Genomic DNA, 25,039 nt, shown 5'->3' on the forward strand with positions numbered 1-25,039 from the left:
CCACGACAGGCACCCCACGATGCCTGGGAGCTTGAGACCCGGGCAGGGCCTGGCAAAGAAGGCAGCATCCACGGCCAGCCAAGGGTGCCCAAGCTCGCGGGCTAGGGAGAAAGGATCAGCCTCTGTGGCTGAGCCTCTCGGGGTCAACAGGCTGCATTTGCAGCATCGGAGGGGAAGGTGGGCCAGGAGGTGGTGCTTCCTGCTGCAGCTCCAGCCCACAGGAGGCTGAACCCTGGCCCACGGGGAGTTGGTAGGGGAACCTGTGCGCCCTCCCAGAAATAAGGCCCAGGGGGCGCCCCCCACCACTGGAGAAAGTGGGCGTGAGAATGAGCAGACAGAGACAGGGCTTAGGAATTCGCTCACACCTGGCCTGACACCATCACCACCTCATTTAATTGATCCTCACTTCACATTCCTCAGGCCCAACCTGGCTGCCCTGCTTGCCTTTTTTGCACACAGGACTCTGGCCTGCCGGGGGCCAGTTCCTCTGCAAGCGAGTCTTCGGGGTCTTCCTGCTCCACCCCTACTGAGGCGGCACCTGGGGGACCTCGGCCCCCTAGGCCCACCCCTCTGGGGGCTGGTACCCCAGATTGCTCTGGTGTGTCTTCTAGCCACACCTCCCTCCCGGCACCTGGCCATGATCTGCTGGATTAGAGACCCACCCCTCCCAGGCAATCACGCTCCATGGGAAGGGTCCCTGCTGGGGTTCTGGCCCCCCTATCCCTTAGGGGGTGGCGCTGGCCTGGCGGCCTGCCTGGACTGCCTGGTACACGCTGAGGAGGGAGGACAGGGTGCCCAGGAGGCCCACCAGCCACTGGGGGGAGCGGCCGGCCCACAGGACACCCGGGGGCAGCCAGTGCACTGCGTTGGCCAGGTCCGCCAGGTTGCTCAGGAGGGTCAGTACCTCCGAGCAGATCTGGGTCTCCACGGTCCTCCGCTTGCCCCGGGCCAGCCGGCTGTGGGAGCAAAGGGTGGGGGAGGGGCGCTCAGGGAAGGCCCCGCGTCCCCCCGCTCGCCCCTCTCCCCCACTCCCTGCAGGGACAGGGCAAGGAGTGCTGGGGAGGGCGGAGGACCAGCAGGCTGCGTCCGTCACATCCACCAGAGGGAGCCCACAGTGGGAACCAGAGTCTCAGGTCCACGGGCGGGGGGAGGGGGGAAGGGGAGGGGTGAGCAGCTTCCGGGCCTGTGCTGGGCACCTGCTCTACCCAGCATTCTTTCCCAGGATGAGACAGTGACTGAACTTGGTCCTCAGGACACTGACTCCACCTCTGATCATCCTCCTAGACCAGGGGCCAGCCGTGAAGGCTCAGCCCTGGAGTCCCAGCTCTGCCACTTCCTGCCTAGGGGCCCCCAGCTAGCCTCAGTTTCCCCATCTGTAAAAGGGCTCCCATCTCTGGGGGGGTGCCGCAGCGATGCCCTGGTACCCAGCACACATCAGGCCCCCAGCCCCACCCAGCAGAGCCTGCATGCATGGGGCAGGGCAGTGACTCTGGGCACCTCCTTGGCTGGGCAGACCCATCGGGGACCCCGGCTTGCCAGAAGAAGTCTTCTAGGGGAACCCTGGACGACGTACCTGGTGAAGGCTTCCGGGGGCTTCCTCAGCCTCTGTCTCAGCTTCAGGACCATCCACAGAGACCTACAACACCACACAGGCTGGGGTGGGAGCAGCTGGGTGGGGGGTCACCAGGTAAATGGGGTCCGGATGGGTGCAGAGCCTGTCCACTCCCCCCCTACCCACACACACCCTGGACACTGGCTGGGCCTGTCTGAAGGGAGTCTAGACAACCTTCGGGGTCCCCAGGGCTGGATCTGCAGGCTGGAGAAGCAGCCACCAGATGGGCGTCCAGTGCTCCCTCCAGCCTTTGTTCCCTGCAGTCTGGGCAGGTGACTCTCCGGCACCCCTGGGTCTTAGGGACCCCGGTCATGATGTTGTTCAGTCACTCAGTCATGTCCGACTCTTTGTGACCCCATGGACTGCAGCACACCGGCTTTTCTGTCCTTCAACAGCTTCTGGAGTTTGCTCAAACTTGTGTCCGTTGAGTCATGATGAGCACACACCAAATGCTCCCCAGCCGCCATACCCTTGCTCACACCAAATACAGAGAAACGATGGGAAAACTAGCTGCTGTAAAATGAATGGAGGACTTCCCTGGTGGCCCAGTGGTTAAGACTCTGCATGCCAATGTGGGGGACTCGGGTTCAATCCCTGTTCTGGGAAGATTCCACATGCTGAGGGGCAGCCCAGCCAGTGAGCCAACTACTGAGCCCGCATGCTGCCACTACTGAAGCCTTTATAGCACCAAAAGCCCCTTCTCCACAAGAGAAGCCGCTGCAGTGAGAGGCCCGACCGCTGCAGCTAGAGAGTAGCCCCCGCACAGCAACGAAGACCCAGAGCAGCCATAAATAAATGAAATTTTAAATAGATAAAAAGCAGCCTAAAAGGTATTTAATACAAAATAATATGAATGGAAGAACAGGCAGAGCATATTCACCCTAAAAATAGGACTTTTAGGGCAGTGAAAATACTTCAGTGGTGGATACATGTTATCATACGTTTGTCCAAACTCAAAGCCCAACACAGAGCGTGAACTCTGCTCTAAACCATGGACGTGGGGCAATTAGGCCGCGTCAACGTCAGTTCATCGACTAACAAATGTTGGGGTGTGGTGCCGTGTGGATGGTGGGGAAGTCTGCGTGTGTGCCGGGTACATGGGAAAACTCGGCTTCCAGTTGAGTTTTGCTGTGAACCTAAAACCGCTCTAAAAAAATAGTCTATTTAAAAGAAAAAAATTAAGGGAAACAAGGCAGCCCTGAAAGCAGGAACGGGAAGTCTCTTGGGGTCGGAGGTCATGGGGCAGCCTCAGAAGAGGCTGTGGCCTCAAAGGCACCCGGAGACCAGCCTGGGCACCCTGAACTCACAGGGTGGGGGCGCTGGGGGCAATGCTGAAAGACAGGGCCAGCTCCATAACAGAAAGACAGGACCAGCTCCATAACAGCCGCCGAGACTGTGAGGGGAGCCGTGTCCCTGGACCAGGAGAGCAAAGACAAGTGAAGACGCGTCAGCACGGTGTCCGAAAGAAAGGCTGCCGGGGCTGACATGTGTGCACTGCCGCTGTTTGGCCGCTCAGTTGTGTCCGACTCTGTGACCCCATGGACTGCAGCCCGCCAGGCTCCTCTGTCCATGGGATTCTCCAGGCAAGAATACTGGAGTGGGTAACCATTCTCTCCTCCACGGGATCTTCCCGACCCAGGGGTCAAACCCGCATCTCCTTGGCAGGTGGATCCTTTACCACTGAGCCACCTGGGAAGCCCACTGCTATGTATAAAGTAGATAATTAACGAGAACCTACTGTATAGCTCAGGAACTCGGTGCTCTGTGGTAGCCTAAATGGGAAGGAAATCCAAAACAGAGGGGGTCCAGGTATACATACAGCTGATTCACTTTGCGATACAGCAGACACTAACACAACATTTTAAAGCAACTAAACTCAAAAAGAAAAAAGTTTTTGTTGTTTTTTTTTAAATCAAAGACTGGAAAAAATCACCAAAGTATAAAGAGAGAGGATCTTTGCGTTGGATACTAGGCGACTTGAATCTTCTACTTTGGGGTCTGCTCATTTTCCAGGGCATCTACGGTAAACATATAACTAGGGTGAGGGGCAGACAAGGACACTGGACATCAGTGTATGCCCAGGGACAAGGGACAGCAGATGAGGGCACTGGCCCCCCAACCTCGAAGTCAGGGGCTGCCCCACATCCCTTCAGGGATCTAAGAGACCTTTGCCCCCAGGAAACAGGGGCACTGGAGGTCCTGCTTCACGCATGCTTTCTGGGCCAGGGGGCTCTGAACAAACCCACTCAGCAAATTGGCAGAGGGGAAGAAACCATTAAAGTTTTAGAGATCTTATGGTTTGTGGAAGCACAGAGCCAGTCTGGAAACTCCTGGCTGCTTTGTCTGAGGTTTGCTGATGACAATGCAAGCAGGACCTGGGGACCCAGGGAAAGGCAGCCATGCCAGCCACTTCTGTCCATGCCCCCCAAGTTATTTTCTTCTTCCTGGGTCTGGTAGGCACAGTCACGTGCCCTCCCCCCGCCCCCAGAGATTCCCACATCCTAATCCTCAGGCTTATGATGTGAGCTTGTTCCCTTCCACAGCAAAAACAACTTTGCAGGCCTTCCCTGGTGGTGCAGTGGATAAGAGTCCACCTGGCAATGCATGAGACACAGGTTCGATCCCTGGTCTGGGAAGATCCCATGTGCCTCAGAGCAACAAAGCCCATGCACCACAACTACTCAAGCTCTCATACCTAGGATCTGCAACAAGAGAAGCCACCACACCTCAGAAGAGAAGCCTGCACACCACAACCAAGAGGAGCCTCCACTTGCCACCACTAGAGAAAGCCCGGGCACAGCAACAAAGGCCCAGCACAGCCAAAAAAAATGAATAAATTTTTCAAAAAGGAATTTGCAGATGGAACTGAGTTAAGGGTGTGGACATCAGAGATGATTTTGGGGGGGGGGGGGGTCATCACAGGGGTCCTCAAAGGAGGGAGGAGGAGGCTCAGAGTCAGAGAAGGAGTTGTGACAAGAGACAGAGGCTGGAGTGACGGACATGCTTCAAAGATGGAGAGAGGGACTGCGAACAGAAGGGGTGCGGGTGCTCCAGCAGCTGGAGGGCCTCCCAGGTGGTGCTAGTGGTGAAAGAACCTGCCTGCCAGCGCAGATGTAAGAGATGCGGGTTCGATCCCTGGGTCGGGAAGATCCCCTGGAGGAAGGAGGGCACAGCACCCCACTCCAGTGTTCTTGCCTGGAGAATGCCATGGACAGAGGAGCCTGGCGGGCTACAGTCCATAGAGTTGCACAGAGTTGGACACAACTGAAGCGACTTAGCACACACACACACGCACAATAGAGGCTGGGAAAGCCGAGAACAGAGTCCCTCAGAGCCTCTAGGAGGAACACAGGCCTGCCCACGCTTGGATGTTAGCCCACTGAGAGCCGTTTTGGACTTCTAACCTCCGAAACTGTTAAGATGATCAATTTATGTTGCTTAAAGCTGCCGGAGTCGGACAGACTGAGTGACTGAACTGAACTGAGAGCTGCCAAGTTTGTGGGAATCCATCTCAGCAGCAGCAGGGGATGGATATGAGGGAGGACAAGAGGGGGAAAAGAAGGAGAGGCAAAGACAGTCCCACCCCCGCCCCTCCAGCTCACCTGCCCACCTGCCCAAGGGTTGTCAGGGGCTCCCTTCCAGTCTCTTGATGGGCAGCAACGCTGCTTACCTAGCAACCCCCAGGAGCAGGGAGAGGCCCCAGAACGAGGTGCTCAGTGTCCACCACCGGGCAGAGTCCACGTGGAGGATTTTGGCGTCGGCGGCCCAGGCGACATGCTCACAGGGGTAGTAGAGCTGGTCGGCCAGGTTGCCCAGGATGGACACGCAGCGGACAAACACATCCTCCTCCTGCAGGAATGGAAGAGAGTGGGGGGTGGGCCTGGGGTGGGTGGGACCCACCGCAGGACTCACCCACTATCCATTTCACGAGCTCAGGCCATACCAGGGGGCAGTCACAGGGCAAGGTCCAAGCCAGCCAGGTTGGCTCATGGCTGGCACTGTGGGAGAAGAAAGGCCTGATTTCTCAGTGTGGTCACTTCTGCCCAGTAGAGCGGCTGGTCTCAACCACCGTGCTGTGGGATCCCTGCCTGTGTGTGCTAAGCTGTTTCAGTCGTGTCCTCTTTGCGACCCCGTGGACTGTAGCCCACCAGGCTCCGCAGTCTATGGGATTTCCCAGGCAAGAACACTGCAGTGGGTTGCCATTTCCTTCTCAAGGGGCCCCTCCTGACCCAGGGATCAAACAATGTCTCCTGCGTCTCCTGCATTGGCAGGAAGATTCTTTACCACTGCACCACCTGGGACGCCTCAGGGGATGCCTGGGGAGCTTCAAAAACCCCCACCCAGCCCCCAGCTCCAGGGGTTCTGCCTCACCAAGGTTGAAGTGGGCCCTGGCACCAGGAATTTTTTTAAGTTCCCGGATGATTCCTGTGGAGGACAACCTGGAATGCCCTGATAGCATTCCTAGTTCCTGTGCATGGGTCTCAGGCTCAGGACCCTGAGAGGGGCCAGGCGAGGGAGCCCCGCAGAGAACCCTGACCAGGCAGAGGGGCCGGCTGGCCTGCTGGGTTGCCACACACCCAGTGCCAGCTTGAAGCAGGCACAACCCTCACTGCAAAGCTTGGGTCACCTCCCCCAGATCAGACAGGGGTGAGCACACAGCAAGACAAGGCCGGTTGAGGCTGCAGGAGCCTCTCCCCTGGGCCCCAGCCCCCAGGGCCAGGCCCCCTCCAGGCCTCCAAGTTGGCCCAGCCCCTGGCTGAGTCCTTCACTTCCCTGCCTATAACCGTGTCATCCTCGCAGCCTGCCGTGCCCTTCCCCTCCTCTGTCTTCCCTGTCTAGCCCTCTCCTTCCTGGTAGCCGGCTGTGGTCCTGCCTACCTCTAGGTGCTGAACCCCACTCCAGCTCCATCCCATCTGGGACCTTCTGGGGTGTCCCAGCACACTTCATCCCTCCGTGAGGATAGGGCTCACTCCACCAGTGTTTTCTGAGAAGTTGCAAGAACCTGGGGCCCTATGCTGGGGAAGAGGCAGGAGCAGAGGGCACTCAACCAAAGAGGTTCTTGCCCTGGCTAAGGGATATACGAGATGCAGAGAGCACCCCCCCCCCAGGAACTCAGGGGAGTCTTCACAGAGGAGATGGTTGGGGGGACAGTGCAGGGAACATGCCCTCATCAAAGAGGAGGCTGGAGAGATGGGTGTCAACACAGGAGGAAGGCCCAGGCAAACCCTTGAGATTGGGGATAATCAGGCCAAGGGCACTGGGGCTGGATGGGGGGGGGGGGAATCTGAGCAAGTGAGTCTGGGAGGAGACCCCCGGAGGGTCGGGGGAAGGGCAGGGCAGCCCAGGAAGGGGGTGTAACTTGGCAGGCTGGCCCAGGGCAGTGTTTCAGCCCATCCCCTGGGAGAGCAAGATCACATTCCCTGCTGCCCCCTCCCCAGGTGAGGAGCATCACTCTAGACCCACTGGTGACAATATGAGGTTCTGTTGTATCTGCAAGATATTATAAATAATCTACGTGTCCAACAGGGAACCAGTTCAGTAAGTCACCATCCAGCTATACATGTGTACCCTGAGGCCCTAAAGAAGGAAGGAGCTTCTTCTGGTTTTGGCTTTTTGCCCGAGGCACATGGCTTGAGGGGATGTTAGTTCCCCAAACAGGGATTATACTCAGGCCCTCTGCAGTGAAGGGGCTTCTCAGGTGGCATAATGGTAAAGAATCTGCCTGCCAATGCAGGAGATGCAAAAGATGAGGATTAGATCCCCGGGCTGGGAAGATCCCCTGTAGGAGGAAATGGCAACCCATTCCCGTATTTTTGCCTGCAGAATCCCACGGATAGAGAAGCCTGGAGGGCTATAATCCATGGGGGTCACAAAGAATCAGACACGACTGATGGCGCACTCTTCTGTGGCAGTGAAAGTGCTAAGTCCTAACTGCTGGACCACCAGGGAATTCCAAGAAGGAGCTTATTTTGGACTGATATGGAATGACCTCCAAGTTGCACCGTTCTGTGAAAAAAGCAAGTGGCAGAAGAATGTAAATATCATGTAACCACTGATGTAAGCAAAGCACAGGTGCAGGAAATCTCATGAAAGAAACACAAGAAGCTGACAGCACTCCGAGGAGGAAAACTGGTCACCTGAGGGGTCAGGAAGAAGACTTTTTAATTACATAGTCTTTGGGAATGAGATAATTTGTTTAAATGAAATTGAAACAATGGAGAAGGGAATGGCAACCCACTCCAGTATTCTTGCCTGGAGAACCCCACGGACAGAGGAGCCTGGCGGGCTTCAGTCCATGGCATCACAAAGAGTCAGACATGACTTAGCAACTATAACACCACCAAAAGGCAGGCAATGGCATGAGCAGTTCTAGCAACCACATTTGGAGACTAGCTACTGCCAGAGAAAGGTGGTGGAAGTCATGGCCAGGCTGGTCTTGTAAAAGATTAGGGTGAAGGCAGGAATCAGGCCCGGAAGGAGATCAGTGCTAACAGCTCAAGCCTGGAAAAGAGGTAAGAGTGGATTAGCTTCTGGTCCGCCAGGAAGGCCAGACAGAGCAGAGAGGCCCAAAGCACCTGTATAGGGGGCATGTTATCCCCCCAGAAATGTTACAGACTGGAAGTAGAAAAAAGAAAAGAAAAAAAAAAAAAAGAAATTGAAACAAGAACGTCTGATTGTCTCAAAAAAAAAGTAAAATTGAAAAAATAATAAACTGCCCATACTATTGCCTTTGTAAAGGCCAGTTCATAAGATGCCAGCTTCCCAGGGTCCACACCCCCTCCCTGGAGCCCCATGCACCCCCGTTACCTCTGCCCCCAGGCCGTACTGCTTAGTGTAGACAAACATGGCTGCATCATCAAAGAGTCGCAGGACGATCCTGCAGTGGCTGAGCTGGGAGGACAGTGCCAGCAGGCGCGTCCCCACTTCTGACCTGGCAGGACACTGTTCCACCAGGACCCCGCCCACCAGCTGGCAGCTGTAACCCAGTGTTCGGATCTGCGGGAAACCAGAAGCAGTCAGGAGGACTGAGCCCATCACCAATGACCCAGCCTCGGCCCTCAGGGGATCAAATAGCAGGAAGACTCTCAATCCAACTCCCAACGGAAAGCTGAAAGATACTTGTAGGCGGGATACATGGAGACACATGACATCATTGTGGAAAAAGCTCTGTGAGATTGGGATTGACAAGTATGCACTATTGATACTATGTGTAAAACAGATAACTGGGTGTGTTAGTTGCTTAGTTATGTCCGACTCTTCGAGACCCCATGGACTGCAGCCTGCTGGGCTCCTCTGTCCATGAGGATTCTCCAGACAAGAATACTGGAGTGGGATGCCATTCCCTTCTTCACAGGCTCTTCCCAACCTAGGGATTGAATCTCAATCTCCCACATTACAGACAGATTCTTTACCATCTGAGCCACTAGGGAAGCCCAAAACAGATAACTAAAAGAACCTACTGCATAGCTCAGGGAACTCTAGTCAGTTCTCTGTGGTGACCTGAATGAGAAGGAAGTCCAGGATGGAGGAGATGTATGTATATGCACGGCTGATTCATTCTGCTGTATGGTAGAATAACACAACATTGTAAAGCAACTATATAGGCCAATAAAAATTAATTTTTAAAAGAAAAGGCACTGTGGAGGCTAAGAGCACGCTGGCTCATGTCACTGAGTGGCACAGTCTTTGCAGACACGTGATGGGGACGAGAAAAGAAACCTCCATTTCTTACCTCCTGGATCCTTGTTCCCAGCAGGCAGGAAGACTATTTGCATCTACCTGGCTGGACCAAAGTCCATGGCTGGGCTGTGACTTAGGAAGGTGAGCAGACCTCAACCCAGTGAACAAAAAGATAATTTGTTTGCATTACTTTGGTGAAAAGGAGCCCAGTGGTGATTCGGGAATCAGTGGATGATCTGGAGCATGGTGAACAGGGTCTGCTTCCCCACCCTCACATCTTTATTTCATCTGCTTTTCAGAAGTTGCTTTTTCCTGTTGTTTTATATATTGTTTTTACTTGTAATTCCTTTTCACACCTTTGTAATGGCAAAAATACTGCATTTTAAAAGTCCAGCTTTGTTGTTGGTTAGTTGCTAAGTCGTCTCCAACTCTTTCGCAAACCCATGGACTGAAGCCCACCAGACTCCTCTGTCCATGGGATTTCCCAGGCAACAATACTGGAGTGGGTATCATTTCCTTCTCAAGGAGATTTAGAAACTGAATACTCAGAGAGGATTTGCCTAGAACCTAAATGCCCAGCCACTGGTACATTCCCTGGTACAACTGGAATGCCTACCTGTAAGAGATTGATTGGGACAAGCTCAGAGTCCGACCTCAGCGGCCTGGAAGGAACAATCTAAATGCCCAGTCTGAGTTGGGCGGAAGGTCAGAACCTAAACATCCAGCCACAGGGAAAGCGGTGCAAAATCTTATATCCCCATATTAGATTTAAACAACCGATGGACTAACTACAGCGGCTTATTCTGATCCTAAATGTCCAAACATGGGTTCGTTTGGCATGGGAATGTCTGGTCAGGCCGAACTGGCTAGAGCAACCTAAGTGCCCAACTTCAGGGGATTTAGTCAGAACCCAAATGTCCAGCCTTAAGGGGAGCCCTGCCACATCCCAAATCCTCATACGTTGTTTGGGACCAACTTCAGTGGTCCGGCTGGATTCAAATGTATAAGCGTGAGGATCTGGCTGGTCCTGTAAATGCCCAGTCGTCTGGGGTGGCGGGAAGAACCTCTATGTCCACCGCTAGGGGACAGATCATCTGCCCTGGGGGGATCCTGAGTGACCCCGCTCCCTCTCTGGCCTCAGGGTCCCGGTCTCTGGGTTTTGGCCGGACTCCAGGACCTCTAGCCTCGCTCCACCCCAGCCTCACCAGGCGATCGCGACCCCTATAGGACTCCAGCGCCGACGCCAGATCACTCAGGGCCACCATAACGACTCCGCAGTGACGACACCGTGACGTCAGCTCGCCGCGCCAGGGGGCGGGCCCGGCGTGGGGCGGGGGGGGCGTTCCTGGGAGCTTTCTGCGCAGGCGCAGGCGCGACCCTTTGTCCCGGGCTCTGCCCTTTGTCTGCTTCTGGGAGCGATGGACCTCCACTTGTGGTTTCTCCCGGCCCTGTGCACCTAGATGGACGGTCTGAGCTCGCTACCCATGTTTCCAAAGTTAACCAGTTACACGCACACATAAAGATTTCAAGCAAAAGCACCAATCTGTTTGCTGTGGTGTAAGAAGAAAGTTTTCTGATTTTTCTGCTTCACCCTTTCTGCATTGTCGGCTTGTTTTTAGAGAGCATGGTTTGCTGTTATGTCCTGTAAGGCAGTCCTGTAAGGCAGTTTTAAAAAGTCAAGGAAACGTTGGGGAATTCCCTGGTAGCCGAGTGGTTGGGACGTTCTGCTTAGACTACAGGGGGCGCGGTTCCATCCGTGTTTCCGCGTGCCTGCGTGCTCAGTCGTCCGACTCTTTGCGGACCCCGTGGACTCTAGCCCGCCAGGCTCCTCTCTCCATGGGATTTTCCGGGCAAGAATACTGGAGTGGGTTGCCATGCCCTCCTCCAGGGGATCTTCCCAACCCAGGGGTCAAACCCGAATCTCCTGCATATCTTGCATTCTGAGGCGGATTCTTTACCACTGAGCCACCTGGGGAGCCCAAGTTCCTGCATGCGTGCATAAATAAACTAGTCCCCTTAAAAAAAAAAAAGGAAATGCATGGAACCGATATAGAAGAATAGACAAGAATCTGATAACTGGAATAGTCCCAGAGGATAACTGGGTGGCTGATGTTGACTGAAATAAAAACGCACACCATGAGAGCTGTGAGTTTTTCAGTTCTACTGGGGGGTTTACTGAGGGCTATAACCCAAGAGGTCTCAGGAAGAGTTGAGCAGAAAGTCTGCATTGCATGTGTGTGATTTTGGAGATGGTTACGTGTAATTGTCAGGCGAGTGTATGCTCCTTGGTTCTTTGTCTCGTCACAACAAAGATTTGGAGTGACGGACATTAAAGCCCCCTCGGCGTGTCACAGCTCTCGCGTCTTGGACAGACCGTGTTATAGCTCTTAGACAAATCAGTGTTACAGCTCCACTTTATTTAGAAGATAGCAGGAAAATCCATCTTCGAGGCGTGAAGGTACGTCGAAAAGCACCCCATCGCGTGGGGGTGGGGGGAGAGAGAGCGCACGCACGAATGGGAGAGAGAGCGAGCCCTTTGGCTCCTCTTTTTATGGTTTTTCTTCCCCCTGGGCCTGTCCTATGCAAATTGGGTTTAGGCAGGAGCGCTGTTCTACCTGAAGTCCTCACTCCAGTCCTCGGACCTTCCTTTGACCTCCCTCTGTTCTATTTTCTCGGGCTTTTCCCTTCCTTGTCTCTTAGCCACCACCATTTTGGACTCTTTTTCCCTACTCTAACTACCTAACATTCACCCCTCAGGAGATGGGAGGCCCAATTCTTTGGGAATAGGGGCGTCAAGGTCTTTCTGGCTACTTCCTGCTGAACTGGGAAGGAGAGGGGTATTGGGCCTCCCCCTCTTACTAGTCTCAAGCCTCAGAATCCTTATAGCGGTGTTCACCTAAGGGTGAGTGATATTTTCCGTGGCCGACTGTAGTTTTATATCTTTATTGAACTGGCCCTGAATGTTGTATCTTGTTGATCTGATCAGAGACAAAACAGGTTAGACAATTGATAACACATGGAACAATCATAAGCAGCATCAATATGGCATAACAAGGACTAGTAGGGGCATTAGCCAACTCTAAATTCACTTCGCCAGGATGGCTCAAGTTCCTCCTTGTTCAGGAATCAGAAGCTCTATCTCCTGTCTGTTTTGGAGTATAATCTCTCAAGCTGTGTTGGCGCTTTAGAGATATCCTGAGAAATCTTATCCCCAGAAACCAGATTTTGGGAGTGTTCATTAGAATGCCACTCATTTGTAGTTCTGAATAGGTATCGGAGATCTCCCAGGGGCTCACGGGTGTACTGAGTGTCCTTTTCTGTTTTCTTCCATGGCTTGACTCGTGAGTAGTGAATCCAGGAGTCATGTCCTGGTACCTTGACTGCTGTGGGGGTAGAAAGTATCACAGGGTAGGGGCCCTTCCATGTGGGCTGGAGTTGAGCCTTTGGGGACCCATCTTTCCAGACTTTAATTAGGACTTGAGTCCCTGAAGCATATAGTGGTGACTCCTTAGAGTCTTTTGGGTCCTGGTTCATACCCCACAAGCATATGTCCTGTTGGAATTGCCCAATGGCCATGGTATAAGACTGGAGGGTCTGAATCTCTGGATCTAGGAAGAGGTCATCGACATAAACAAAAGGTCTCCCATATAGCATCTCATAAGGACTAAGACCGACCTGTTCCTTAGGGGCAGTACGGGTGTGGAGGAGAGCTATTGGTAAAGCCTCCTTCCATCCCAGGGAGGTCTCCTGGGTTATCTTTTTTATCACTGATTTTAAGAATTGGTTGGCTCTTTCTACTTTTCCTGAAGACTGAGGCCTCCAGGCACAATGGAGATAATAAGTAATGCCCAATACTTTAGAGACCCCTTGGGTGACCTTAGAAGTAAATGATGTCCCATTGTCACTTTGTAATGACCTGGGCAGACCAAACCTTGGAATGATTTCATGGAGTAGTTTTTTCACCACCTCCTCAGCCTTCTCAGTCTGGGTGGGAAAGCCTTCAATCCATCCTGTGAATGTATCTATCATGACTAATAGCTATTTATACACTTGAGAAACTGGCATCTGTGTGAAGTCCATCTGCCAGTCCTCTCCTGGAAAGGTCCCATGTCGTTGGACGGGCTGGGCTAGCTGGGGTCTTCAGGCTCCTTGGGGGTTGTTTAATTGGCAAGTGGGACAAGAAGAGACCACTTGCCTTATACTTGTTTGGAGGCCTGTTCCTCTGAACGACCTTTCTAGTAATCTTTGGAGGGCCTTTTCTCCTAAATGAGTAATGGCATGTAAGGAGTTAACCAACTTCCATTGGAGGTTCCCAGGCAGAAAAAGGAGCCCTTCCTTTTGCAACCACCCTGTACGATCTTCTTGAAAGGCCTCACTCTTAGCTTTAAGAGTCTCACCTTCAGTATTTGAAGGAGTTTCTGGCAAATTAGTCTGTGGAACTAGGGTGACAACCCCTATTAGGTCATGGTTCTTTAACGCTGCTCTCTTAGCTGCCTGATCAGCTGCTTAGTTCCCTCGTGCCACTTCAGTGCTCCCTTTTTGGGATCCTTTACAGTGGGAGACTGAAACCTCAGCAGGCAGATGGACTGCCTCCAAGAGTCTAAGGATTTGATCACCATATTTGATTGGGGACCCTCGGGTGGTCAAGTGGCCCCTTTCTCTCCAAATAGCTGCATGTGCATGTAGCGCCAGAAAGGCTTACTTGGAGTCAGTGTAAATGGCTATTCTTTTTCCTTTTCCCAGTTCTAAAGCTCGAGTCAGGTCTATGAGCTCAGCTAATTGGGCTGAAGTACCTGGTGGCAGAGGCTTAGCCTCTATGATCTCAAAATTGGACACTACTGCTCTTCTTTTTCCATCTAAGACAAAGCTGCTTCCATCAGTGTACCAGATTTCCTCAGGATTGGTCAGAGGATCTTCTGACAATCCCTCTCGGGATTTTGTCCAGTGGTCCAAGGTTTCTAGACAAGAGTGAAAGGGGAGAGAGCCCTCGGGGGTAGGCAGGAGGGTGGCTGGGTTAAGAACCTCACAAGGGGATATAGTGAGGCCTGGATTTTCCATAAGCATTACTTGATATCTGAGGATTCTTTGATCAGACATCCATAAATGGCCTTTCCCATTTAGGAGTTGTTTTACTTGGTGGCTGGTAAAAATAGTTTGCCCCCAAAGGAGAGTTTTAAAGCATCTTCTATCATGACTGCAATAGCTGCAAGATTTCGAAGGCAGGGGGGGCCAGTCTTGGGTGGTTGGATCAAGTCTCTTGGATAAGTAAGCCACAGGCTGGGGCTCAGATCCCAACCATTGAGTTAACACTCCCAAGGCTATTCCCTCTCTTTCATGGACATAAAGTTGGAATGCTTTTTCTGGGTCTGGCAGCCTCAAGGCAGGTGCCTGAGTTAAGGCCTGTTTTAGTGTAGCCTCTGCCTTCTTTTGAGGAGTTCCCCACATCAGTGGGATTGAATCATCTCGTCCCCTTAAGCTTTCATATAAGGGCTGGGCAATTAGACCATAGTTGGGTATCCAGATTCTACAATACCCAGTTAGCCCCAGGAAAGCTCACAATTGTTTTCGGGTCGTGGGGGAGGGCAACTGGAGGATTCCTTGTACCCAGTCCGAGTACAGCCTCCTGGACCCGTGTGTAATCTGAACTCCCAGGTAAGTGACTTTTGCTCGACCATCTGTGCCTTAGCACAAGAGACTTTATATCCCCTTTCTGCCAAAAAGTTTAGAACCTGAATCGCATGTTGTTGGGCATTTTCCTCATCTGGAGAGCAGATTAGTAGGTCATGTATGTATTGTAATATTTTCCCATTGGGTCCCAGGTCCAGATCTAGGAGATCCTGGCTAAGGGGCTGTCCAAACAAATGGGGGCTTATCTCTGAACCCCTGAGGTAATACTGTCCAAGTCATCTGTTGGTGTTTTTCTCCTGGGGCCTCCCACTCAAAGGCAAAAAGATATTGGGATTCTTTAGCCAGTGGTATGCAAAAACAAAATGCATCTTTGAGATCCAAGACTGTAAACCACTTGGCACTGGGTGGGATTTCCCCCAAGATTACATAGGGATTGGGTACTGTGGGATGGAGGGGGACTACAGCTTCATTTATGATCTGGAAATCTTGAACCATTTGCCAGGTTTCGTCCTTTTTCTTTACTGAGAGGATTGGGGTGTTACATGGCAAACTGGTGGGGACCAATAGCCCACAAGCAAGGAATTTCTTTATTAAAGGCTGTAGTCCCTCCCGAGCCTCTCTTTTGAGGGGATATTGTTTCCGGTTAGGAAACCGAGTGGGATCTCGGACGACAATGATGACCGGTTTAGCTTGGTGGGTTCATCCAGGAATTCCCTGGTCCCACACCGGGGGGTTAATTTTGTCCTCCCATAGTTTTTGGTCCCTCTCTATTGGAGAAGGTGTAATGAGTTCTTCGGTAGTAACCAGGAGCTGTAGAGCTCTAGGGGCTGAAAAACTCCCCATCACGAGGGTGGTCCCCAGTTTAGTGAGTATCTCTCTTCCCAATAAGGGAATAGGACACTCAGGGACCACCAGGAACTGGTGGGAAAATATTTGTCCATCCCAGCAACAAAGTGCTTGGGTGAATCATTTAGTAGTTGCTTTTCCTTTGTAACCCAAAATGGTACAGGTTTGGGAGGAGAAGGCTCTGGAGTAGGAGATCAAGACAGAGTAGGTAGCCCCTGTGTCAACCAAGAAATTCTCGGACCTACTTGCCACATCCAGTTGCACCCTTGGCTCCAGCCCCGTGATGGTTATCTGTGACAGGCGGGCTGGCTGGAGCAGGCCGCTTCAGTCCTCTTGAGCCATCGTGAGGGAAGGCTTGGCACTTGACCTTGAGGCTCCAGGGCAGAGTGCCACCCAATGTCCCAGTTGATGGCATTTGTAGCAAGCCGTTTTAGGAGACTTGTCACAGTTTGGACACTCTTTGGCCCAATGCCCCGCCTGTCTACAGATTAGGCATTTGCCCTGTGGCTTGTCCTTCAAGGACTCGGGGTGTGCCATGGGGCTTCTCTGGAGGGTGGCCAGCATCTGGGCATGACTTCTCTCTTTCCTTCTCTCCCTCTCCTGGGCCTTGGCCTCCTTCTCCTATTCTCTGTTATAAAAGGTATCGGTGGCTGTCTGGACCATCTCATCTAAAGAGGCAACAGGGTCCTGCTGCTGTAGCTGTTGTAACTTAATTCTGATATCTGATGCACACTGGGACAGGAATTTGTCCTTTAAAATCACCTGTCCCTCATAAAAGTCTAAGTACAGATTGGTAAACTTTTGGAGGGCCTCTTTTAGCCTTTCTAGAAAGGCAATTGGGTTCTTGTTGGGCTCCTGAGTTATTGCTGAGACTGGGTACAGTCCCACAAGTAATAGGCTTCCTTCTGTTTCCATGGGTGGACTTCCTTAGGGGTAACTCTTTCTGAAGCTTATCTTACCCAGAACTGTTGCAACCTGAGAGCCAGGCGTCCCCTGGTCAGGGTGCAGATCCCCAGGCAGGCTGAGGTGTGACAGCCTCCTGAGAATTGGGCCCCTGGGCAGGTCGAGGCGTGACGACTTCCAAGGACTCCTGGGACTTGCGGATCCCCGAGCAGGTTGAGGCGTGACAACCTTTCGAGGACCAGATCTCTAGGCAGGTCAAGGCGTGATAACCTCTTTTGGGACCCCCGGACTGGAGTTTGGGCGTCCCCAAGATCTCCAGTGTGACCAGTGCTAGGTAGGATTAAGGGGTTGGATATCATACAGTACTTTCCTCCCAAGGCCAGCTATTTTCTGGTTGTCCCTCTAGAAGATTGTAGAGGCAACATTGTGGGCCGGGATGGGGGTTGAGGAAAGGAGCATGAAACAGGAGGGAAGGAGGCAGAGCACAACCTTTGGAAGAATGACACAGCACAAGGGCATAAGGTAAACCAATTAAAATCAATTGGGTCCAACAGGACAAGTCAAATTCAAGTAAACCTTAATCTCCCCAATCTCTAAGACAAAAGACACACCCAGAGGTGGCAGGACAGCTCTAAAGCACTGTCAAAAGAGGGAGGAGTGGGTGGTTCCCCCAATGGCTGGGATGATCCTCCTGCTCATTAGCATATGAATTAACCCTATGCTCACAAAACCTAACCAGGCCACATTCTGTGGCCCGAGCCCCTGCCCTCGGCAATGGCCCACACCCTGAAGCATGTGCTTCTCTCTGAATCCTAATAAATCCACCTCTTCCTTTTTGGCTGGGCTCGAGTCCCAGGATAGAGCTGAAGGACAGGAGGAAAAAGCAGTGGGAAAAACGTGGCAAGGAATCCCCTTCATAGCCTGCCGGAAAAATCTGCTAAATTCCTGACCTGTGCTCACAGTTTTCCATTGGCCTGATTCTTGGCACAGAGAAGAGGAGGGGCAAAAGAACCCGCACCGGCTTGGGTAACCACTACTGGGGCCCAGGAGATAGTGCCTTGGGGACATACCGAAGAGTAGCCTCTCCAGAGTCCCTTAATTGCGCCCACTGCCACCCACCTGTTTGCAGGGGGTTCAAGGAAACAAGAAACGAGAGATTATAAAGGAATTAAGATTTCTTTAGGCATATGTCCCTCCAGCCATAGGAGCGAGGACCTCCTACCTTAACCGGAGGCCTTCTGGAATCTGAGGCTGAGCCGTGTGAGCTTTCTGCTGAGTTTGTTTTTCGCTGCCCCGGTTTTGAGCACGATGGGCTTTCCCCTGCGCTGGGTTTTCTTCGCCTTCTTCTATCACAGGAGCTTCGCTGAGTTGGGCTCCTGCTGCGCTTGGCCTCTTGCACACAGAGGTTGTTTCAGCCAGGTTAAATCTGAGGAACGGCACCATAGATGTCAGGTGAGTGTATGCTCCTCGGTTCTTTGTCTCGTCACAACAAAGATTTGGAGTGACAGACATTAAAGCCCCCCTGGCGTGTCACAGCTCTTGCATCTTGGACAGACCGTGTTATAGCTCTTAGACAAATCAGTGTTACAGCTCCACTTTATTTAGAAGATGGCAGGAAAATCCATCTTCGAGGCGTGAGGGCACATCGATCCAAAGAGAAGAGCGCCCCATCGCGTGGGGGTTGGGGGTGGAGAGAGAGAGAGAGACCACACGTACGCATTGGAGAGAGAGAGCACGCGCGTGTGCCCTGGCTCCTTTTTAAGTTTTTTCTTCCCCCTGGGCCTGCCCCATGCAAATTGGGCTTAGGCAGGAGCGCTGTTCTACCTGAAGTCCTCACTCCGGTCCTCGGACTTTCCTTTGACCTTCCTCTGTTCTATTTTCGGGGGCTTTTCCCTTCCTTGTCTTTTAGCCACCGCCATTTTGGACTCCTTTTCCCTATTCTAACTACCTAACATAATCACGCATCCCAGTGAAAAGTTGTTTCTGGTCACAAAGAGCAAATACTGCAGTTAATGATTTTAGTGCTTTTCCAAGTGTGGGAAGATGGACAAGAATCCAGCTCATAAAAATTTTTTCCTGTCAACATCTTCACTATCTGAAGGCCTGTCCCGTCAGTTTTCGCAGAGCAAAGAGCAGCTCGTTTCTGATCCTCCACCTGGAACTCTTTTCAGGGGGGGTTAAAGGTCAGTGACCGGAGTGGCCAATGACTCAGTCCTTGTGGAGCAAGATGGCCAGCCATTAGTCATCACTGGGAAGAGATTAAATGTTCACCTTTGTACTGTTTTGTAGTCTTTGAATTTTGTGCCATCTGCACGGACTAGCTGGTCAAAAAAATCAGACATTGAGTTTTGTTTGACTTAGTATGAATAGAATGCTAGATTTCTATTTTATATTCACTCAAAACTTTGATATAGTTCCATGTATTTTGGCATCTACTATTAATGCTAAAAGTCTAGAAAGTTTATTATCTTAGTGATTTTAAAATTTTTTTTGAAAGAGGCTTGAAACTTTTAATCCAATTCTGAGAATATAAAGAAATACTATGTTGTAAAAAATCAAAGCACAGGGAATTAACATGTGATACACTATTATTAACTAATACACAGATTTTGTTCAAATTTCACAAAATTTTGTGTTAGTGTGCATTTATTTTCATACTTCATTCAAGATTCCACATTGGATTTAGTTGCATTGAGCAGTTTCAGCTGCACGCAACAAATCTTGGTAAATTCTCTTTTCATTTTTATTCTATCACAAATATTTTCTAATTTTCCTTGTTATGGCTTCTTAGATACACCCATCATTTAAAAGTGGACATTTAATTTCCAAATACATGGAGTTTTTAAAGTATCTTTGATATTAATTTCTCACTTAAATGCTTTCTTTTCTGCAATCACCCTGTGTTTTTTCAGTCTTCTAATTTTACTGAGGCTTTCAATGGCTAAGTCAAAGATCTCTCTTGATCAATGTCACATTGCAGTTAAAAATATGTGATTTATTTTCAAATATCTTTTGATATTGATTTTCTCACATAATTCCACAGTGATAAGAGAGTAAACAGATTCTGTATAATTTCAGTACCTTTAGATCATGAAATTTTTGCACCTTGTTTTATGTCCCTGGATATGTTCCATAGTCTCCTAGTTTATAGTCTATGGGAACTTGAATAGAATTTGTATCCTACTGTTGTGTGAAGATTGCATAAATCTTAATTATGTTGAATTGGTTCATAGTCCTTTTCAGGTCTACTATATCCTTCTCTCTGCAACCCCATGGACTAAACAGTCCATGGAATTCTCCAGGCCAGAATACAGGAATGGGTACCTGTTCCCTTCTCCAGGGGATCTTCCCAACCCAGGGATCAAACCCAAGCCTCCTGCATTGCAGGAAGATTCTCTATCAGCTGAGCCACAAGGGAAGCCCACTATATCCTTACTTCTCTATGTATTCATTCTATTGATTTTTGAGAGTTTGATATCGGGACTCCAACTAAAAATCTTAATTTATCTACTTTAAAAAATAATTGTAAGATATACTGAAACTATATGTATTAATAACCTTGTTCTATATTTTCCAAATCTCCCGTAAATGTATTATCATACTTTCATAATTTAAAAAAGAAAAAAAGAAAGAGAAAAAGAAAATCAAAGACATCCTTTCAAAGAGGTAACATAGCCTGTTTCCTTTATTTGTTTTATTTTTTGGCTGCGCTAGGTCTTTGCTGCTTTGCATGGGCTTTGAGTTGTGGATAACAGGGACGACTCTGTTGCTTGGGAGGGCTACTTGCCGCTGTGGGTTCTCAGGTTGCCGAGCGCGGGCTCTGGGGCACAGGCTCAGCAGCTGTGTCACATGGGCTTAGCTGCTCCTTTGTCATATGGATCTTCTTGAACCTGGGATCAAACCGGCATCCCTTGCTTTGCAAGGCAGATTCTTAACTGCTGGATCACCACTGAAGCCTCCTTTGTTTCTTTTTTAATTGAGGTGAAATTCACATAACTGAGAGCTCAGTTGGTAAAGAATCTGCCTGCAATTCAGGAGACCCGGGTTCAATTTCTGGGTTAGGAAGGTCTGCTGGAGAAAGGATAAGCTACACACTCCAGTATTCTTGGGCTTCCCTTGTGGCTCAGCTGGTGAAGAATCCACCTGCAATGCAGGAGACCTGGGTTCGATCCCTGGGTTGGGAAGAATACCTGGAGAAGGGAACAGATACCCTCTCCAGTATTCTGGTCTGGAGAATTCCATGGACTGTATAGTCTGTGAGGTCGCAAAGAGTCAGATACAACTGAGCGACTTTCACCCTCACTCACATAGCAAAAAGTTCACCATTTTAAGATGTACAATTCTGTGGCATTTAGTACACTCAGGTGTCATACAGACATCCCACCTTGATGGTTTTCAAATGTTTCCATCACCCTCAAAAGAAACTGTGACTCTTTCGTGCAGTCATACTAATCCTCCTCTGCCTAGTCTCTAGCAACCACCATCTGCTGTCTGTGTCTACTGATTTCCTTATTCTGGACATTTCTTATAAACAGAATCATGTAATATGTGAACATTTGTGTCTGGCTTCTTTCACTCACCCTGTTTTTGAAGTTCTCCACAAAAAGAGACACAGATGTACAGAACAGACTTTTGGACTCTGTGGGAGAAGGCGAGGGTGGGATGTTTAGAGAGAACAGCATTGAAACATGTATATTATCTATGGTGAAACAGATCACCAGCCCAGGTTGGGTGCATGAGACAAGTGCTCAGGCCTGGTGCACTGGGAAGACCCAGAGGGATCGGGTAGAGAGGAAGGTGGGAGGGGGGATCAGGATGGGGAATACATGTAAATCCATGGCTGATTCATGTCAATGTATGACAAAAACCAATATTGTAAAGTAATTAGCCTCCAACTAATAAAAATAAATGAAAAAAAAAAAAACGAAGTTCTCCACATTGTGCATGTCTCAATAGTACTTAATTCCTTTTGTGGCTGATTAATATTCCATGCTCTGGCTACATCCTATTTTTATCTGCTCATTGGTTGATGGACACTTGGATTGTTTCTATCTCTTTTGTTTTGTTTGTTTTTTGCTACGCTGGGTCTTTGTTGCTGCTCGAGGCCTTTCTCTAGTTGCAAGAAGCAGGGGCTACCCTCTAGTTGCAGTGCGAGGGCTTCTCACTGTAGTGGTCTCTCCTGTTTCAGAGCACCAGTTCTCGGGCGAGTGGGCTTTAGTAACTGTAGCTGCTCAGTAGTTGCGGCTCACAGGCTTCATTGCCTCTGAGGGTGCTACCCTTTGGAATCTTCCTGGACCAGGGATGGAATTCGTGTCCTTTGCATTGGCAGGCGGTTTCCTAACCACTAGACCTCCAGGGAAGCCTCGTTTCCACCTTTTGACTCTTGGGAACAGTGCGGCTGTGAATATGGTGTACATGTACCTGTTCTAGTCCCTGCTTTCAGTTGCTACCTATGAGCAGAATTGCTGGGCCATTCTACTATGTTTGACTTTTTAAAAAAAATATTTATTTGTTTATTTGGCTGTGCTGGGTCTTAGTTGTGGCACGCAAACTGTTAGTTGCAGCATGTGATCTAGTTCCCTGACAAAGGATCAAACTTGGGCCCCCTGCATTGATAATGCAGAGTCTTAGCCACTGGACTACCAGGGAAGTCCCCATGTTTGACTTGATGAGGAACCACTAGTTTTCCACAATGGCTGCCCCATTTTACATTCCCAGCCACAATGCACAAGGGTTCCAGTTTCTCCACATTCTTGCCAACACTTGGACTATTCATTTTAATAATACATTTTGTTGAACCCAATGTGCAAAAATACTGTCATGCCAACTTGGGATCTGTGCAGACTAATGTACACACATTATACCACCTAATCCTCTCACCTCCATTCTCTTCTCATAGTTCATCAGCTTTCTTTGTCCTCTTCTTAGTCAACTCAGGAAATTCCTCGACATACATTCCTCCTTTGCAAGATTGCATCTGCTGTCCTATTTTTCCCAAGGCTAAAATAATAAATAAGGGTCAAGGAAAGATAAGCTGGCTTACCAGTAAGGAGACACCCAAGAGCACATTTCCTGCTGACTCTGAAGTGGTATCTCACTGTGGTTTTGTTTTGCATCACTAATGATGCTGACTGGTTTCCTTTTATTAAGAAAAAAAAATACATTTCCTCTTGATTTAGACACATATTACTCATCCAGGTTGATTCACTCATATCCAATCATGTTGCCTTTTTCCTGTTCCTTGAAGTTGCAGCCCACACCTGCCTCAGGCCTTTTGCACGTGCTGTTGGCTCTGCCTGGAAGGCTCTCCTTCCAGATACTCCTCTGGCTCCCTCCCACACTTCCCTTTTCAGATATATTCAAATGTCATTCTCCTGTGGGACCACACACACATACCCTTGGTCACTTCCCGCCCACATTTCTTGCTACCTTATTTTTCTTTTTAGCTTGTAACACTATTTAACATGACTATGTATGTTACTTTTTCTTTTTTCCTTCTTTAATATGGCTGCACCAGGTGTTAGTTGCAATACATGGGATCTTCAATCTTCACTGCAGGATTTGGGATTTTTAGTTGCAGCAGGTGGGATCTAGTTCTCTGACCAGGAATTGAACCTGGGCCCCCTTCATTGACAGCATGGAGTTTTAGCCACTGGACCAACAGAGAAGTCCCTATGTTGCTTCTTAACCTGTGTGTGCATACTCAGTCACTCGGTCTTGTACAATTCTTTGAGACTCCATGGACTGTAGCCCGTCAGGCTCCTCTGTCCATGGGATTCTCCAGGCAAGAATACTGGAGCGGGTTGCCATGCCCTCCTCCAGGGGATCTTCCTGACCCAGGGATCAAACCCTCATCTCTTATTCCTCCTGCATCGGCAGGAGGGTTCTTTACCACTAGCACCACCTGGGAAGCCCCCGACATGCTGCAACTAAAAAAAAAATCCCACATGCCTCAGCGAAGATCAAAGATCCTACAACTAAGGCCCAGAGCAGCCAAATATATAAATATTTAAACACGCACACATATACACACACACTGCAGAAAAAAACTGAAGCCAAGCCCAAGGCCTACAAAGGAGAGGAGACCTCAGGCTGCGGAGTGGCCGGATCCCTTCTCCTGAGGCTGTACTGTCCCCACGGTCCTTGTAATAGCACACTACATGTCTCTGATGCCTACTGTGCACCAAGCCCTGTTGTAGGCACCAAAGAGACAGCAGTGAGCCTGGGGGGCAGGGCCCAGCCCTCCCACTGTCCATCACCGTCTGGTTAGGGCTCAGCTTGACCTTTGGGAAAGCGACAGGAGCTGGCCTGGCATTCAAGGCTGGCCTTGTGGTTGCTAGGAGCTGGCCTGGAGCTCACTCGCAGTTGGGCGCTGGTGTTCTGCTGGACACAGATAATTTCACAGGATGCCTACATCCGACAAGGCCACTCTGTGACCATGGTGGAAAAAGACAAAACAAGCCCGCTCTATCATGCTGTCTGAACACAGACAAAACATGAATATTGTCCAAATCATTACAGCAACCAGATGTGTCCCGGCTAATCTGAATGACTCTGAGTCTTTGCCAATCCCTGCTTTTTTTTTTCTTTAAAAAACTATTTTATTATTTATTTGGTTGCCTTGGGTTTTAGATCCTGCATTCAGGATCTTTCATTGTGGAATGCAGGCTTAGGTGTCTTGCAGCATGTGGGATCTTAGTCCCCTGACCAGGGATCGAAACTGTGTCACCTGCTTTGGAAGGCAGACCCTTAACCACTGGACTACCAGGGAAGTTCCCAATCACCGCTTTCAAGTTGCTTCATTCCTTAGACTTTGTGATCAAGATTATTCAGTTCCTCCATAACAGCGTTACTTCTCCCCCTTGCTTCCAGACAGCATACAGAACCTCCCCACTCCTGCATCCTCCTTTTCCAGGCAGGCAGAGAAAATCAACATGGGCTTCCCCCGTGGCTCAGCTGTAAGGAATCCGTCTGCCAATGCAGGAGATGCAGGTTGGATCCTGAGTCAGGAAGATAAACTGAAGGAGGAAATGGCAACCCAATCCAGTATTCTTGCTTGGGAAATCCCATGGACAGAGGAGCCAGGTGGGCTACAGTCCAAGGGATCGCACAGAGTCAGACACAACTGAGCGACTGAGCATGCACACACGGCTGGACCAAAGCCCTCAGCAGGACCCTGGGACAGGGACCAGGTGATGGAACATCAACTCGGTGGACAAAACAACACTTTGCTTGAATTTAGTGAAAAGGAATTCATTCAGTATATAAGTCCTGGAGCTTGAATTCAAAGTACAGGGATGACAGACCACACACACACACACACACACACACACAGAACTGTATTATCAACATAAAACCCAGTAATACACC

General features: G+C 50.2%; 1 protein-coding gene across 4 annotated transcripts; it reads right to left on the reverse strand.

The window, feature by feature from the left end:
• Positions 1–347: 347 nt before the first annotated feature.
• PEX11G (peroxisomal biogenesis factor 11 gamma) lies at positions 348–18,382 on the reverse strand. Of its 4 annotated transcripts, none has more exons than XM_020907536.2 (6): positions 10,498–10,575; positions 9,345–9,443; positions 8,420–8,608; positions 5,283–5,461; positions 1,574–1,636; positions 348–956 (listed from the first exon to the last, which is right to left on the reverse strand). In XM_020907536.2, exons 3-6 carry the CDS (start codon positions 8,456–8,458, stop codon positions 725–727), a joined length of 513 nt encoding a protein of 170 aa, XP_020763195.2. In that variant the 5' UTR covers positions 8,459–8,608; positions 9,345–9,443; positions 10,498–10,575; the 3' UTR covers positions 348–724. The 4 variants fall into 4 exon arrangements, with proteins under 4 accessions (XP_020763195.2, XP_070320879.1, XP_070320878.1 ...); XM_070464778.1 differs by lacking the exon at positions 9,345–9,443 and adding an exon at positions 9,909–10,005 and having other exon boundaries at positions 10,498–10,548; XM_070464777.1 differs by lacking the exons at positions 9,345–9,443; positions 10,498–10,575 and adding an exon at positions 17,892–18,382.
• Positions 18,383–25,039: the final 6,657 nt, after the last annotated feature.

Source organism: Odocoileus virginianus, chromosome 3 (genome assembly GCF_023699985.2).
Source record: "Odocoileus virginianus isolate 20LAN1187 ecotype Illinois chromosome 3, Ovbor_1.2, whole genome shotgun sequence".
In the NCBI taxonomy this organism is placed as follows: Eukaryota; Metazoa; Chordata; class Mammalia; order Artiodactyla; family Cervidae; genus Odocoileus; species Odocoileus virginianus.

What these genes read in the sequence shown, in the direction of transcription:
- PEX11G (XM_020907534.2), bottom strand. Translation starts at nt 10,557, where the DNA reads ATGGTGGCCCTGAGTGATCTGGCGTCGGCGCTGGAGTCCTATAGGGGT. An exon ending in CTGCTCCTGGGGGTTGCTAG is followed by an intron (nt 1,637 to 5,282) that starts GTAAGCAGCGTT and finishes GTGGTGTTGTAG; the next exon opens with GTCTCTGTGGATGGTCCTGA. An exon ending in CCCCCGGAAGCCTTCACCAG is followed by an intron (nt 957 to 1,573) that starts GTACGTCGTCCA and finishes TTGCTCCCACAG; the next exon opens with CCGGCTGGCCCGGGGCAAGC.